Here is a 14,748-nt window from a genome sequence, read left to right on the forward strand (position 1 = left end):
AATTTGAAAGAATAAATGTGAGATTGAAATTGTAAGAATTCAGAGCCAGATGTAATGGTACGTGCCTGTGGTCTCAGCACCTAAGAGATAGAATGAAACCCTTTTCACACACTTATTCATTTGAGACAAGGTCTCTCTCTCTATCTCCATAGTCCTGGCTGTCTTGGAACTCTCTGTAGACCAGGGTGGTCTTGAACTCACAGAGGTCCGCCTCCCGAGTGGTGGAATTAAAGGCATGCACCACTACACTGGGTTTCTTTTTTTAATGGAGAGGTTTCTGAAGTATACACAATTTTGTTTTACTGAAAGATACTTTATTGTTGTTTGTAAGGACTTTCTTGAAGTATCACAAAGTTTGAGAACGGAAAATGAAGAGTTGATGAAGAGATACAGTGAGGCTACATCTAAAGCTCAACAGCTTGAAGAAGATATCGTGTCAGTGACTCATAAGGCAGTTGAAAAAGAAACTGAGCTAGACAGGTATGTCTGGTGCTTTAAAGAAATGACTTCAATGCTTAACAAAGTTCTTTATGGTTTATATTAATGTTTTTTTTTCTTAACACAGTTTGAAAGATAAACTCAGGAAGGTACAGCATGAAAGAGAACAACTTGAATGTCAGCTGAAGACAGAAAAGGATGAGAAGGAGCTTTATAAGGTAATAAATAGGTCTGTTTCTTTCTTACGCCCAGTGGGCTTTTTGGGTTGAGAATTTGAGAGCAGTGCAGCTGAGCTCCTGGTCACTTGTGTCTTTACAGTCAGGGGAATGATGGGCTGTAGTCAGCTAAACGCTTGCATGGGACCTTGGGGAATATATGTTCATGGCTGATCATGCATTTATAGGGAGGTCCTCATGGCTTTGGTAAGGAGGCCCTTCAGTTATCTCTAGACGGCCTTTTGGGTGTCTCATAATCACGGCAGTTGATTTCAGGGTGAGTGGTTCAGGATGGGAAGGAAACAAGAGGAAACCATAACTGTAATGCATACTGTCCCTAAAAGCTAGTATTTAGAAAATTTGCTGGTGTTTTAGGTATGTAGTAGGTACTGGGTAATTAAAGAAGTTTAATGGTAATAGGATAGTTGTTTATTAAAGTTTATAATGGTTTTTACCTTTTAGGAATATATATTTCTTCAGAGATAATCATATTTTTTAAAAACTTACATTTGTTTAATGTGTGTGTATGTGTGTATACAAGATTGTGAGTACATGAGTGTGGGCATACAGAAGCCATGGTGCATGTAGAGGTCAGAGGACGTGTTCTTTCCTTCCTGCCATATGGGGTCTGGGGATTGAGCACAACTGTCAGGCTTGGCCACAAGTGCCTGATCTTCTCTGCCAGTCCCTGATCATATTTCACATTAGCTTTTGAAAAAAACTGTCAGATTATAGTTTTATAGAATTTTCCCACTGCTTGTGAGTCTTACCTTTTGAAAATTTTCCATCTTTTTAAAGCATTCTTGAAATTAGGACTAAATTAGCTTAACTGTGGGTGAAAATTGAGACTAATTTTCTTATCTGAGAACCATTTCCTGTAGAAAGTTCTAAATTAATGGCTGGAATATTGCTGAGTAAGGTGTTTGCACTTAAGTATGAGAACCTGAGTTCAGATCCCAAGAGTCCATATAAAGCTGGGCACAATGGTAGGTGTCTCAGGGTTGTTATTGCTGTGAAGAGACACATGACCACGGCAACTCTTTTTTTTTTTCACTTTTTTTTTAAAATTTATTTATTTATTGTGTATACAATATTCTGTCGGTGTGTATGTCTGCAGGCCAGAAGAGGGCACCAGACCTCATTACAGATGGTTGTGAGCCACCATGTGGTTGCCGGGAATTGAACTCAGGACCTTCGGAAGAGCAGGCAATGCTCTTAACCTCTGAGCCATCTCTCCAGCTCCCCCACGGCAACTCTTATAAAGGAAAACATTTAATTGGAGTGGCTCGTGTACAGTTCAGAGGTTTAGTCCACTATCATCATGGTGGGACATGACTGCGTGCAGGCAGACATGGTGCTGGAGAGGTCTCTGCTACATGTTGATGTGCAGGCCACAGGTAGAAGACTGTCTCTCTGGGTGTGGCTTCAGCATATGTGAGCCCTCAAAGCTCACCTTCACAGTTACATACTTCCTCCAACAAGACCACATGTATTCCAACAAAGCCACAACTCTTAATGGTGCTCTGCCCTTTGGGGATAATTTTCTTTCAAACCACCGAAGCATGTGTCTAATCCTAGTTTACTATAGCAAGATGGGAGGTGGAGATAAGTGAATCCCTGGAAGCCTGTGGGCCAGCTAGCTTGAATGTATTCAGTTATGGACAAGAGACCCTATCCAGAGAAGGTGAAAGACAAGGACCAACATCAGAGGATGTCCTCTGACCTTCACGTGGGCACCATAGCATGTGTGTTCCGTGACACCTGCACACTCATAAGAATAGACGTACCAAGATTTTTAAAAGTTTGAGATAAACATTCTAAGTTATCAACCTCAAGTCACTTTTATGACCTGATAGTTAATGAACATTAGTGTTTTAGAAGTGATTGGGCTGTTGACAGAGATATTTCATCCCTAGGAGCAGAAATTAGTTCTTTCTGTAGCTATAAAGAGTGAAGTACAAAAAGCAATTTATTTTTCTCTAGCACATAAAAAATGTGCATGTATGCATGTGTACATGTATGTGCATACTCAATGTGAATACATGATGTGTGTGGGGATGGGAGATATGTCACTGTTTACCTGTGCAAGTTAGAGAACAACTTTAGTCTCATGGGAAATAGACAACATAGTACTTCTTGGAAGCAAAAAGTGGAATTGGGCTGGAGATGACCCATTGGTTTAAGGGCTGTTTTACTGAGGACTAGAGTGTGGTTCCTAGCACTCAAATCAAATGGCTTTCTCATATAACTCTGATATCCCTGGCCTTTGTGAGCACCTAACACTTGTTTGAACGTATCTACAGACTTACATATATACACATCATTAAAAGAAAGATACATCTTTTTTTAAAAGTATAATTGTTTAGATGTTTTAAATGTAGCCCTTTTAGTTTACAGAACTTTTTTGTAGTCTAATTTTTAAATATGTCTATAGCATGATGTTTCTTCCCACCCAAAACACCCAAACATTTATATTTTAAAATAGAAGATAAATGATTGAACTGATGGTAAAGGCTTTAGAGATCATGTAATATAGTTAGACATTAGATTGCCTGTCTAGAACTATGGGAAAGAGAAACCTTTCAAAAGCGGTGTTCTGCTACTGTATGCCTGGGTAGCCATTTTGCAGAATTTGGGTCTCCTGAAACCCAGTTCCTCCTTTGGCATTTTTGGATGAGAAATAAATAATGGTATTTTAAACTTTGACTAACTTGAATTATGATGCTAGCAAGAATATTGTTGATGATTTCAAACACCGTTATCACAGGTACATTTGAAGAATACAGAAATAGAAAATACCAAGCTTATGTCAGAAGTACAGACTTTAAAGAATTTAGATGGAAACAAAGAAAGCATGATTGCCCAGCTCAAAGAAGAGATCGACAAACTGCAGTCGTGCTTGGTTGAAAAGGAAAATTTGTACATGGCTCTCCTGCTTACAGCCTCAAATAAAGTAAGTATTTTAGAAAAATGTTGAAGATTGTGAAACTTTTTTGTATCATTGTTTTTACTCATGTTTTATATTCTTCCCAGCTTCTTTTTAAAAATCCTCCTTCCTTTTTAATTATGATTTATTTTATTTTTACTTATGTATCTTTGTGTCAAGCATGTCATGTAGTCACCTGTGGAAGTCGGAAGAAGCAGTTGAATCCCCTGGAGCTGGGGTTTTTGAGTTATAAGTATAAAATGCTACTATGGATATACTTGTGGAGCCTTTTGATTCATCTTTATAGCTGCACAGTATTTTCTTGTTTTTAGAATCTGTATAGTCAGTACTTGCGTAGTTTACTGTCTTTAGCTTTCTGAGCATACTGCAGTCAGCATTCTTATATAGCTGAAGTGAAACTAGGCACATGGTTGAGTCTGTAGAATATATTCCTTCAAATTGAGATGTGGGACTAACAGACATTTAACTTTTAATAGTTATTTTCAGATTGCCTTTTCAGAAGATACTATATTAGGCTGAGCAGTGGTGTCGCATGCCTTTAATTCCAGTACTTGGGAGGCAGAGGCAGGTTGATCTCTGCGACTTTGGGGCCAGCCTGGTCTACAAAAGCTAGTTCCGGGACAGCCAGGGCTGTTACACAGAGAAACCCTATCTCATGAGAAATCTTAAAACCCATGTCATGAGTGAAAAAGCATTATTTCATTTAAAATTCTGGAACTATTGAAACCTTTTAAATTTTTTAAATTTTAATTTAATTCAGGAAGATCCAATACTTCTGAAGGAGAAACTTCGGAAAGCAGAGGATCAAGTTCAGGCAACACGGCAAGAAGCTGTCTTCCTGGCTAAAGAGCTCAGCGATGCTGTGAATGTGAGAGATAGAACAATGGCAGATCTGCACACTGCACGCCTGGAGAACGAGAGGGTGAAGAAGCAGCTCGCAGAACTCCAGTTAAGTGCTGCAAGGAAAGACCAGGTAGAGCAAGTTCATTCGGTGTCTTGATCCCCAATATACTTACAAGCTCCATAAAGGAGAGGAAACTAAGTTAGGTCAGAAAGACTAATGACTTTTTTGTTTGTTTTGTTTTGTTGAGACAGGACGTCTCGTTGTATTCTTGGCAATCCCAAACCCCAAAACAAATATAAATATAAAGCCAAGAAAAAAATTATGGAAATGAAGTTAGGATTTATTATTACATTATGAAGTATCAGAATTTTTTTCCTTAGTTGAAATCTTTTTTTTTTTCTTCCTCCCTCCCTCCCTCCCTCCCTCCCTCCCTTCCTTCCTTCTTTTTTGTCTCTAAGGAAAAGACTGATACACTGGAGCATGAACTGAGGAGAGAAGTTGAAGATCTGAAACTCCGGCTGCAGATGGCTGCAGATCATTATAAAGAAAAGTTTAAGGAATGCCAGAGGCTCCAAAAACAAATAAACAAACTTTCAGACCAGTCAGTAAGTGTCCCTGAATTCCTGTAAAGTGAAGTTTTCCTTTGCCAGCTTTTTGTTTGCAAATAAAATGTGTATAATCTAAATATTAATCTTTTGAATATAAATTATCACCTAATTTTTTTCTGAGCACAAACTGTATCTTCTATTATGTTTATTTTTGTAGGTGTAAATGTGTGTTGGGAGTGGTATGTGAAGGTCAGAAGACAACTTGAAGGACTTGATTATCTCTTGTACCTTCTGGGTCTCAGGGAGAGGGGATGGAAGGCGGGATATTAAGTTTATGGAAGTGCTTTTACACATTGAGCTATCCTGCTGGCCTGAGCTCATTATTTCTTGATTTCAGGTCTAATCCTGTAATGGCAATCCTATTTTCTGTTTGAACCTGAGTTCTGTATTTATTGAGCGCCAATAAAGGAAGCTAGGTCAGCAGCAAGAGCAGACAGGAGCAAGCACGCTTGTCTTTCTGCCATTGCTCTCTTAAGCTCTTAGTGAGCACCTCTGTCAATTAAATTTATTATATAGTGTTAGATAGCACTTGTGGCAGTGGATGGTTCTCACTTCCCTCTCAGTTGTCTTCTCCATCTTGCTTATACCACTTAGGAAGAGGTAAAATGTGGTAGCTAATTCTATATTTCATGGAGTAGTCGGTAGGTACTTCATAGTAAAACAAAGACATTTCATTTGGATGGGTTTATGTATTAAAGTAAAGAACTAAATTGTGCTGAAATATAAGACTTATTGCATGAGGGAATATCTTGGAAGTGAAATGTAAAGAAAATATTGGTTACTGTGTACAGACCTTTGTGTGTTAGTGCTACTATTTTAGGTTCGCAGGGATAAATAGGGGCAAAGATGCATGTGCAGTAGGAAAATAGGAAGCATTTTGTGAAGGAAAGTTGTGATTTACAGAGATTTGTAAGTAGGTGTATTCATTTTATTTTACCTACATGTACGTGTATGTACTATATGTGTGTTTTTGGTGCTTGTGGAAGTCAGAAGAAGGCATTGCACCCCCTAGAATTGGAGTTAGAGGTGACTGCAAACCACTGTGTATGTGGTAACAATCAAACATAGGTCCTCTGCAAGAGCCACACATGCTCTTAACTGTGGAGCTGTCTCTCCAGGCCCACTGAGTACGTTTTGACTTCTGAGATTGTGAGATTTCTATCAATGATGCGTTTTGGTGATTTCACAGGAAAGAAGCAATGAGTTTTCTTTTACAACGTTTTCATCAGTTAGGAAAATGTAGCTTTATTCCTTTTAGACTTTCAAAATGAGTAGTTCTGTGAACTTTTTTTGATTATTTGCATGTTTAGTAAAGGAAATCAATATGACTGATTCGGTGACTCTTTCAGTAATTTATTGTTAACATTTTGGATAGGCCAGTACTAACAGTGTCTCCACAAAGAGAATCGGGAATCAGCAGAGAGTGAATGATGCTTCAGTAACCACGGACCTGGCTGCTTCTGCTTCTGCTGTGGATGTCAAGCCAGCAGTGTCTTCTGCAGGTAAAATCTGCCTCTGTATAGTCACCCTCCTTGAAAACTGTGTATCCTGATTTGATACTGTCTGCTTCCATGTATGAGAATTCCAGGCTGCTTTCATAAATTCTTGTCAGAGAGAATTGAGGCAAAGTGGAAGTGAGGGTTTTAAAGTGAGGTAAAGTTACCTATGCGCTTACCATGAAGATTGTGAGTGTAAACTAGTATTATCTTCAGAACATGTTAGAAACTGAGTTGGCACTGGGGGCTGGAGCGATGGCTCAGCTGTTAAGAGCAGCTTTGATTCCTCCCTTCCAGAGGACCCAGGTTTGATTCCCAGCACCCATGTGGCAATTCACAGCTAACTGCCTGTAGCTCCAGTTCCGGGAGATCCAAAGCCCTCCCACAGACTTTGAGACAGACAAAACACCAATGCACATAAAATAAATAATGAATGAATTGTAAAAAATTGAGTTGGTGCTAGAAGTACTAATCTGAAACATAGGGAACAATGAAAGGGAAGAGTTCCTTCCATTCAGTTATAAGTATGGACCAGAGAAGGGTCTTAGAGCACAGTGACAAAGGACAAATGTGGGAAAAGTGATGGCTTTGAAAAGTCAGAATGTTGCTGCACAGTGAGTGACAACATTCAGCCTGGAGGTTTATCTTGCACTTTGAGTAGTTATTTTACCTTAATGATTTTATAACATTAAAGCAAATGATAATTCTGCAGGGGAAAACTGCCCCATCCTTCTAAACCCCTTCTCTTCCCTCCTGCTCTGGATCACTAGGGTACCTCTTTCTTTAGTGGATGTTAATATTGGTGGGTACTCCCAGTTCTGGCAATATTCCAGGTTTTGTTCCACAATACACTTATTCAGGTTTTTCTACAGGAAGATAAAGGAAAAAAATAATTGTTTTGGTTTTTTGAGGCAGCACCTCTCATTTTGTAGCCTTGATTGGCTTGGATTCGGAGATATAGACCAGGCTGGTCTCAGACAGAGTACATAATGTTTTTATTATTTTAATGTGTATGGATGTTTTGCCTATATGCATGCATGTGTAGTACCTATGGAGGCTGGAAGAGAGTATCAGATCCCTTGGGACGAGAATTATAAACAGCTGTGAGCTGCCATGTGAGTGCTGGCAATTGAACCCAGGTCCTTTGGTAGGGCAGTTATTGCTCTTAACACCTCTAGACAGTAAATGTTACTTTAAATATATTTAAACATTTTCATAATATTATGTAAATATTCTGCTTTTGTTGCAACAGAGACAGATTTTGACATGTTAACAAAGGATCATGTCTCTGAAATGACCAAAGAAATTGCTGAGAAAACAGAAAAGTATAATAAATGTAAACAACTCTTGCAGGTAAGTTAGCTCCCTTTTCAATGGAAGATTTATCAAATAGTAACTGCTTTGCCTTAATTATTTTTATCGATGGGTTTCTTTTCCCATTTTCTATATTGATGCTGCATTTGGGATGATGAAAGGGGTGTTTGTATACCTTTACATGCAGGTCTTTTTGTAAAATCTTTATCATAAGCCAGTATTTCCATACCCATGATAAAAATGTCCTTGTTTGAATATGAGTAATTGATAATTAGAATTGTTTTCTCTGTATTAGAATGATATACGGAAAGCATTTGAACTAGGGAAGAAATTCTTTTTAAAAATGAAATTCTACTTAAAAATGAACTAGTAACAGAAAATTGTATTACATTTACCTACTTATGTGTTCACTCCTGCCCTCACCAGTGTGGGTGCATGTGGGGGCCACAGATTGATTTCGTGATGTCGTCCTTAGTCGCTTCCTCACAGTACATTTTTTTTATTTATTAATTATTTATTAAAGATTTCTGTCTCCTCCCCGCCACCGCCTCCCATTTCCCTCCCCCTCCCCCGGACAAGTCCCCCTCTCTTGTCAGCACTTTTGCTGGGATGTATAACAAAGAGATTGGATTTTGTTTAATTTTTACTTGTTTTCATGTATATAGGTATTTTGCCTATATCTGTGTGTGCACTGCATGTGATAGCAGATGTCACCTCATCAGGGGTCCTGGTAACTGTCTTTTAGTGCTTATTCTCAGAGCTGGCAACAGTGACTGCATTGCTTCCCCTTATACCATCAGCGCTCCTCACATGGGTCTGCCCAAATGGACTGTTCCTTTGACAAACCTACAAGACGCCCATACAAGATGCAGCTGTTCTTACAGCCTCTCAAGGACATTAGGATTAGCTCCAAAATACTGTTGACATGAATGCATTTATAGGCTCATCCTTTTTATGTTTTTTTTCCTCTGGATATTAATGGTTTTTATATTTTTCTGGAAGTAGTAGAGTCAGTTTCTCAGCACGCCATAACTGCTTCTTTTTTCAGCTTGGAATGTTTTAACCTAGCTTTGTGAAAAAGATGGAAATAGCAGTTTCCTCTTTCATTGTTCCTACCTGGTACTGCTCTTCCAGGACTACAGATGGGCAAAACTAAGGGGCTTAGGTTTTGAGGCAACTGGGTGTTCAGTTCATCTTATCTAGCATGTGGGTCTCTTGCCTGATTGGATAGCCCAGTGTTCTGAGAAGAATGGAGGGTGCCTGAGTGAATGAGTGTGGCCTTGGAAGCAGTCTGGAAAGTGGGGGAAATATGGTGATAATTAGGGGTGATTCTTGATTGTTAAAGGTACTCTGAACATTTTTTTTTTAATGTCTTTTGTGGTCAGAGGGATTAGATATTTTTGCTCAGATGCCTTGATGCTGGGTATGGTAATTATAAGAAATAATACATGTTTTTCTTTAGTATTGTTTATCACTTTACACAGACTAATAATTGTAATGAGAATATTGTAGTGTAAGTTGCATTTCCATAATGACTTAAAGTTTAGATTTCTTAATTTTTTGTGTGTGTATAATGTGTGTGTGAGTACATTTTGTCCATGTACCTGGACCTGTGTACACATGCACATTTGAGTGTCTGTCTGTGGAGACTACAGTTCAGTGTGGAGTGATTGCTTTCCACCTTATTTTTGGAAATGGTGTCTCCCTGAGCTTCGAGATTACTGGTCGGCTAGATGATCAGTGAGCTCTGGGGATATGCCTGTCCTTGTGCATCTCAACTTTAGGATTGCAAATGCATGTTGCCACACTTGGCTTTTGCATGGGTGCTGGTCAGGCTCTCATACTTTATTTAGCAGGCGCTGTACCTGCTGAGCCATCTCTTCAGCCTGTCAGTTTCCTTTCTGTTAAGCATTGACTTTTTCTTTTGTGCCAGGGGGTTATTGCTCATCTTGGTACGTAATTTTTTTCTAGAAGAGTGGAAATCAGATTTTGCCAAATTGTGTGGTTATTTACAAAGTACATAACTAAGCAGGTATAGCTTTATTCTATACAAGTGGTGGGTGATTTTGGCCATTTAACTCAAAGAATTCACCCTTCAGACTACAGTAGAAACAAGATTACAAATCTCTTTATTATGCTCCCAAAGCCATGGGGCATGGCAGTGTTGGGTGCAGTATGCTGTTAAATTTTTGTTTCCTTAATGATGTTTTTAGAAAATCAAATTTTAATTTTGATAGAGATCAATTTTTTTATATTTTGTATTTAAAAATGTTCTGCAAAGTATTAAACATAATTCTCTGCGCTGTGTCCAGGAGTTACTTGTTTTGTTTTGCTGTGCTTAGAGATCAAACCCAGGGCCTCACAATGCTTCAACCAGTGATCTGCCAGTGGGCTGCTCTCCTGGTCCACCTAGAATTCTGCAGTCAGCTTTTACATTTAAGTTTGTAGAACATTTAGATTTGTCTTGGCTGTGTTCTGAAGTATGAAATGGAAAGAAGTGGAGTTTAGAAAGTTGGTCCTTTTTCCATTGATTACTCAAAATATTTTTGAGCTTTACCTCAAAAGAACAAATACTTAAAATGAAATTGGCCCTTTTACTTTTTGGTTACTTATTTGTAACCTCTTCCTTGTGGTGGTGTGTGTGTGTGTGTGTGTGTGTGTGTGTGTGTGTCTTTGTTTTCAAGACAGGGTTTCTCTGTAGCTTTAGAGCCTGTCCTGGATGTAGCTCTTGTAGACCAAACTGGCCTGGCCTCGAACTCAGAGAGATCCACTTTGGAACAAAGCGAGTTCCAAGCTGTTTCACAGAAACCTTGTCTCAAAAAAGCCCCCCCCCCCAAAAAAAAGTGCATTCATGATCTTGATCCAAAGTACAAGAACTATGCATATTTTGGATTGTCTTTTTCTCTACAACATATTAACTGTTGAAAACAAATTATAAACAAAATGAGATTGTATTATCTTTTGCAGTGTGCTCTTACTATGACACTTCATGGTCTGCTGATCCACTTATCTCACTCTTAGGAGATATGTGCTATTCCATTGTGTAGCTGTAAAATGATTTATTCATTCTTGTCTTGGTAAACATTTTGATTTTATACAGTAATCACATGTATGTATTTATATAGATACCTGCTCTATGGAGATGTGAAGTTTTTAGTAATTATGCTAATTTTATTTAGGAGGAGAAAACCAAATGCAATAAATATGCTGATGAACTTGCAAAAATGGAGCTGAAGTGGAAAGAACAAGTAAAAATTGCTGAAAATGTAAAACTTGAACTAGCTGAAGTAGAGGACAGTTACAAAGTAAGTTTCACAGACTTGATGTATTGTGCTTAGTGAACATGATACTGTTGAAAATGTGTTACCTATAAAATACCAACTGAGTACGTTTCCAATATAGATAAACTAGGTAGTATTTTATTCTATAAATATGCTGTGTATTTAGTTACATACAGTTTTATTCACCAAACTGAGAAAATAGGCTCCTACATGCATTGGTTATTATGGTTTAGTTCTTTGGATTCAGGTGGATTTTAAAATTTATCTGTTTGAAAAGTTTTTTAGTACACACTCATTATATATAATAGTAGGTTTCAGTGTATTTTCATGCATCTATATGATGTATTTTTATAATACTACCCCATGGAAAAAAATATTTCCCAACACACACTATAGCTTCCCACTGATACCCTGTCCAAATAGTTCCCTTTTTCCATGTCCTGTCCTGTGTCTGTCTACCACCACCTTCCCCAGCCCCCATGGATTTCATTAGGGTTGCTTTACGGAGCATGGGGAAGAGGTTATTTACAGGGGTATGGGTAACTCAGCAGTGACTATTCACTAAGAAAATGTCTCTCTACTCCAATTAATCCTCAGAAAATGTGAGGCCTGCCTTATTAGATATGTCCTCTGTGCTGGAATGTTGATGGGCCAGTCTTGTGCAGGTTTTAGGCAGGTGATCACATTTGCTGAGAATTGAATGGTACAAAGGCCATGCCACACACAGAAGACAGCACTCCACAGCACTCCACTCCTTTCTGTCTCTTAGATTCTCTTTCTCCTGGAGTGTTCCCTGAGCCTCGGGTGAGGTGACAAAGATCTTCATTTGGGGCTAAGCATTCTATAGTTGTTTTTTTTTCCATTTTTTTATTGAGAAAAGGAGAAAAAAAAACATATAGTTTTTTTTAATGTCAGCACTTTGACCAGCTCTCTAACCATTGCAAAGAGAAACTTCTCTGCCCAAAGCTGACTGCAGCACTAATGTGGGTGTGTACATAATAGTTAGAAGGCAGCTTGACAGACGTATGAGCATCATGGCCATTTAGCAGTAGACTAGCAGAAGTCCTGTGTTCTCCCTAGCTGTGGGCTTTTTACTAGATGTACACTACTAGATATGTGCTCCTTTCAATGGGAACACATACAGGCTGTTGCATTGGTGGGCATGTTTTGCTTGGCACACTGGTAGTATAGCACACAGGGCTCATAGCTTAGTGAGACTTGCAGTTCTTTTCCAGGAGCCTGCGTAGCAAGCATCCTCTGTGTGTTGCTATGAAAGCTAGCCAACCTGAAGGAAGTTCACAGCTCAGTTCCAGCTTGGTTTCTCAAGACCTGTAACAAAGTATGTGATGTCTTAAGCAGTAGGTCTCACCTTCAGTTCTAGTATATAGCTGACAGCAGTGGCAACGCTTTTTTTTTTTAACTGCCAGGAACATACAGAGAGGTAGCCCACTCAAAAAAAAAAAAAATCTTTAAAAGCTGTCATTTCATTTTTTATTATTGTAAATGTATGTGCTAAACTATTTTGAAATTTTTTTAGTCCTAAAATTTTTAGTGTAATGATCTGTCTTTTCAGTAAATTGCTAGCTTTAAAATTTCTCATACAGATTACTGTGATCTTAAATAAAATACTGTGAGATAAATAGTATAATAATATTAATTAAAGAAGCTTATTTTTGCCAGCGTAATATTTGGTAACAATTCAAATTATAAATGATATCTGTAAGAATGTTAGGAAAAAATGGGCAAGCTACTGGACTATTAAGTCAAAAGGATTATCCTTTTAAGGAATAAAATGTATGTGATAGATTTTGAGATACCTATATGAGCCGGGCAGTGGTGGCACATGCCTTAATCCTAGCAGCCATCGACACAGAGGCAGATGAATCTCTGCGTTCTAGGCCAGCCTGGTCTACAGAGTTCCAGGACAGCCAGGGAAACAGAAACCCTGTCTTGACATCATCAATAACAACAACAACAAAAGATGTCTATATGTAATTTACTTGTTTTTGTGATTGAACACTGGAAAGTTCTGAGTAATTTAACTTTAGCTAATTATTTTGTTGTGCACACACGTTCTTTGAGGGCACAGCTACTAGGAGAATTGTATCTATAATGGAATAGATTAGACCTGAGTAATATCTTGTAGTTACCAAGTTCTAGAAGGCCTAAAATAGAGTTTGGGTCCTACGTGATGTTGAGAATCTTCTGGGAGGAAAGGAACTCAGTGTCCTTTTTAAAGTAATTTGGAAGTGCTAGAGAGGCTACATAGGGAGTAAGGAGTTAAAGCTGAGGTCACAAGTGCAAGTATTCTTAGAGTGAGTTGATGAAGTCCATTTCCTTTGGATGCCTTATTTGTTTCTATTCATGTGTATGGGTGTTTTGCTTTCATGTGTAACTGTACATTCCTTGTGTTCTTGGTGTCTGTGGCAGCCAGAGGAGTATATCAGATTTCCTGAAACTGGAGTTGTAAACAGTCATGTGGGTGCTGGGAGTTGAACTCTGGAGAGCAATCAGAGCTCTTAATCTCTGAGCCATTTCTCCCCCCTTGAATACCTTCTTGATCTGCTAATATTGACTAGGAACATGAACCTGTGAATTTGAACAGATTGACCTGAAGTACATTTTTAGGAAGAAATACTGAAGAATAGTTGGGTTTGTTGTTGCTGTGTTTGGCTGTTTTGTTTGAGCTGTGATCATGGTCTCTCTATGTAGCCCTAGCTGACATGGAACTGCCTGTGTAGATCATGCTGGTCTCAGACTCATAGAGATCTGCCTCCCTCTGCCTCCCAAGCTCTGAGATTAAAGGTGTCTGTTACCACACCCAGCAATGAATAGTTTTGTTTATACCCATTAATGCTGTTGATCTTGGGTAGTTGTTGAATTGATTAACACGGATTGAAAATGCTGGAGAGTGGATGAAGGAAATGGTTGTAGCTTGTTAGGCTTCAGTCACACTGTTGGTTCTGATGGTGTCTGTTACTAATGTAAGAAAAGAGGTGTGGGACATTGTGTCTTTTTTTTTTTTTTTTCGAGACAGGGTTTCTCCGTAGCTTTTTGGTTCCTGTCCTGGATAGCTCTTGTAGACCAGGCTGGCCTCGAACTCACAGAGATCCGCCTGCCTCTGCCTCCCGAGTGCTGGGATTAAAGGCGTGCGCCACCACCGCCCGGCTTGCGCCACCACCGCCCGGCTGGGACATTGTGTCTTTACAATACAGGAAAGACAGCAATGAAAACATGTTTTGCCATTACTGAAAGTGGTGGATTTCCTTACCCTTGGTAGCACATATCTCTAATCTTAACACTTGTAAGTTTGAGGTTGGAGATTATAGGCCATTCAGGTCCAGCTTGAACTATAGCTGGAGTTCCTGGGCAGTTTGAGGTACATGTTGAGACCCTGACTCAGAGTAACTACTGGCAGATTTAGAACTGGGGAATGAGAATGATAATATTTCTGGCTTCTTATAGAAAGAAGATGAACAAAAAATCAAAGATTATAGAATGTCTTCATTTGTAATTGGGAAGGAAAAGTAGACACTAAAGAATAGGCATTAAAGCATTAGGCCAGGTGTGGTGTTGCACTCCTGTAGTCCCAACTAGATGGGAGG

At 38.8% G+C, this 14,748-nt stretch overlaps 1 protein-coding gene across 2 annotated transcripts in view; it reads left to right on the forward strand.

Annotated features, from left to right (window-relative positions):
- Window positions 1-14,748, forward strand: part of Tax1bp1 (Tax1 binding protein 1) — a 59,691-nt gene that overhangs the window by 26,525 nt on the left and 18,418 nt on the right. For both annotated transcript variants that reach the window (XM_041640117.1, XM_041640116.1), the window contains exons 6-13: window positions 332-480; window positions 566-656; window positions 3,421-3,606; window positions 4,361-4,573; window positions 4,903-5,049; window positions 6,428-6,554; window positions 7,801-7,901; window positions 11,042-11,167. In XM_041640117.1, coding sequence (XP_041496051.1) covers window positions 332-480; window positions 566-656; window positions 3,421-3,606; window positions 4,361-4,573; window positions 4,903-5,049; window positions 6,428-6,554; window positions 7,801-7,901; window positions 11,042-11,167 — 1,140 coding nt within the window. The remainder of the gene's footprint in view (window positions 1-331; window positions 481-565; window positions 657-3,420; window positions 3,607-4,360; window positions 4,574-4,902; window positions 5,050-6,427; window positions 6,555-7,800; window positions 7,902-11,041; window positions 11,168-14,748) is intronic.

The sequence above is a fragment of the Microtus oregoni genome, unplaced genomic scaffold, assembly GCF_018167655.1.
Source record: "Microtus oregoni isolate MIOR12 unplaced genomic scaffold, Mior012 000062F_ref0000492, whole genome shotgun sequence".
In the NCBI taxonomy this organism is placed as follows: domain Eukaryota; kingdom Metazoa; phylum Chordata; class Mammalia; order Rodentia; family Cricetidae; genus Microtus; species Microtus oregoni.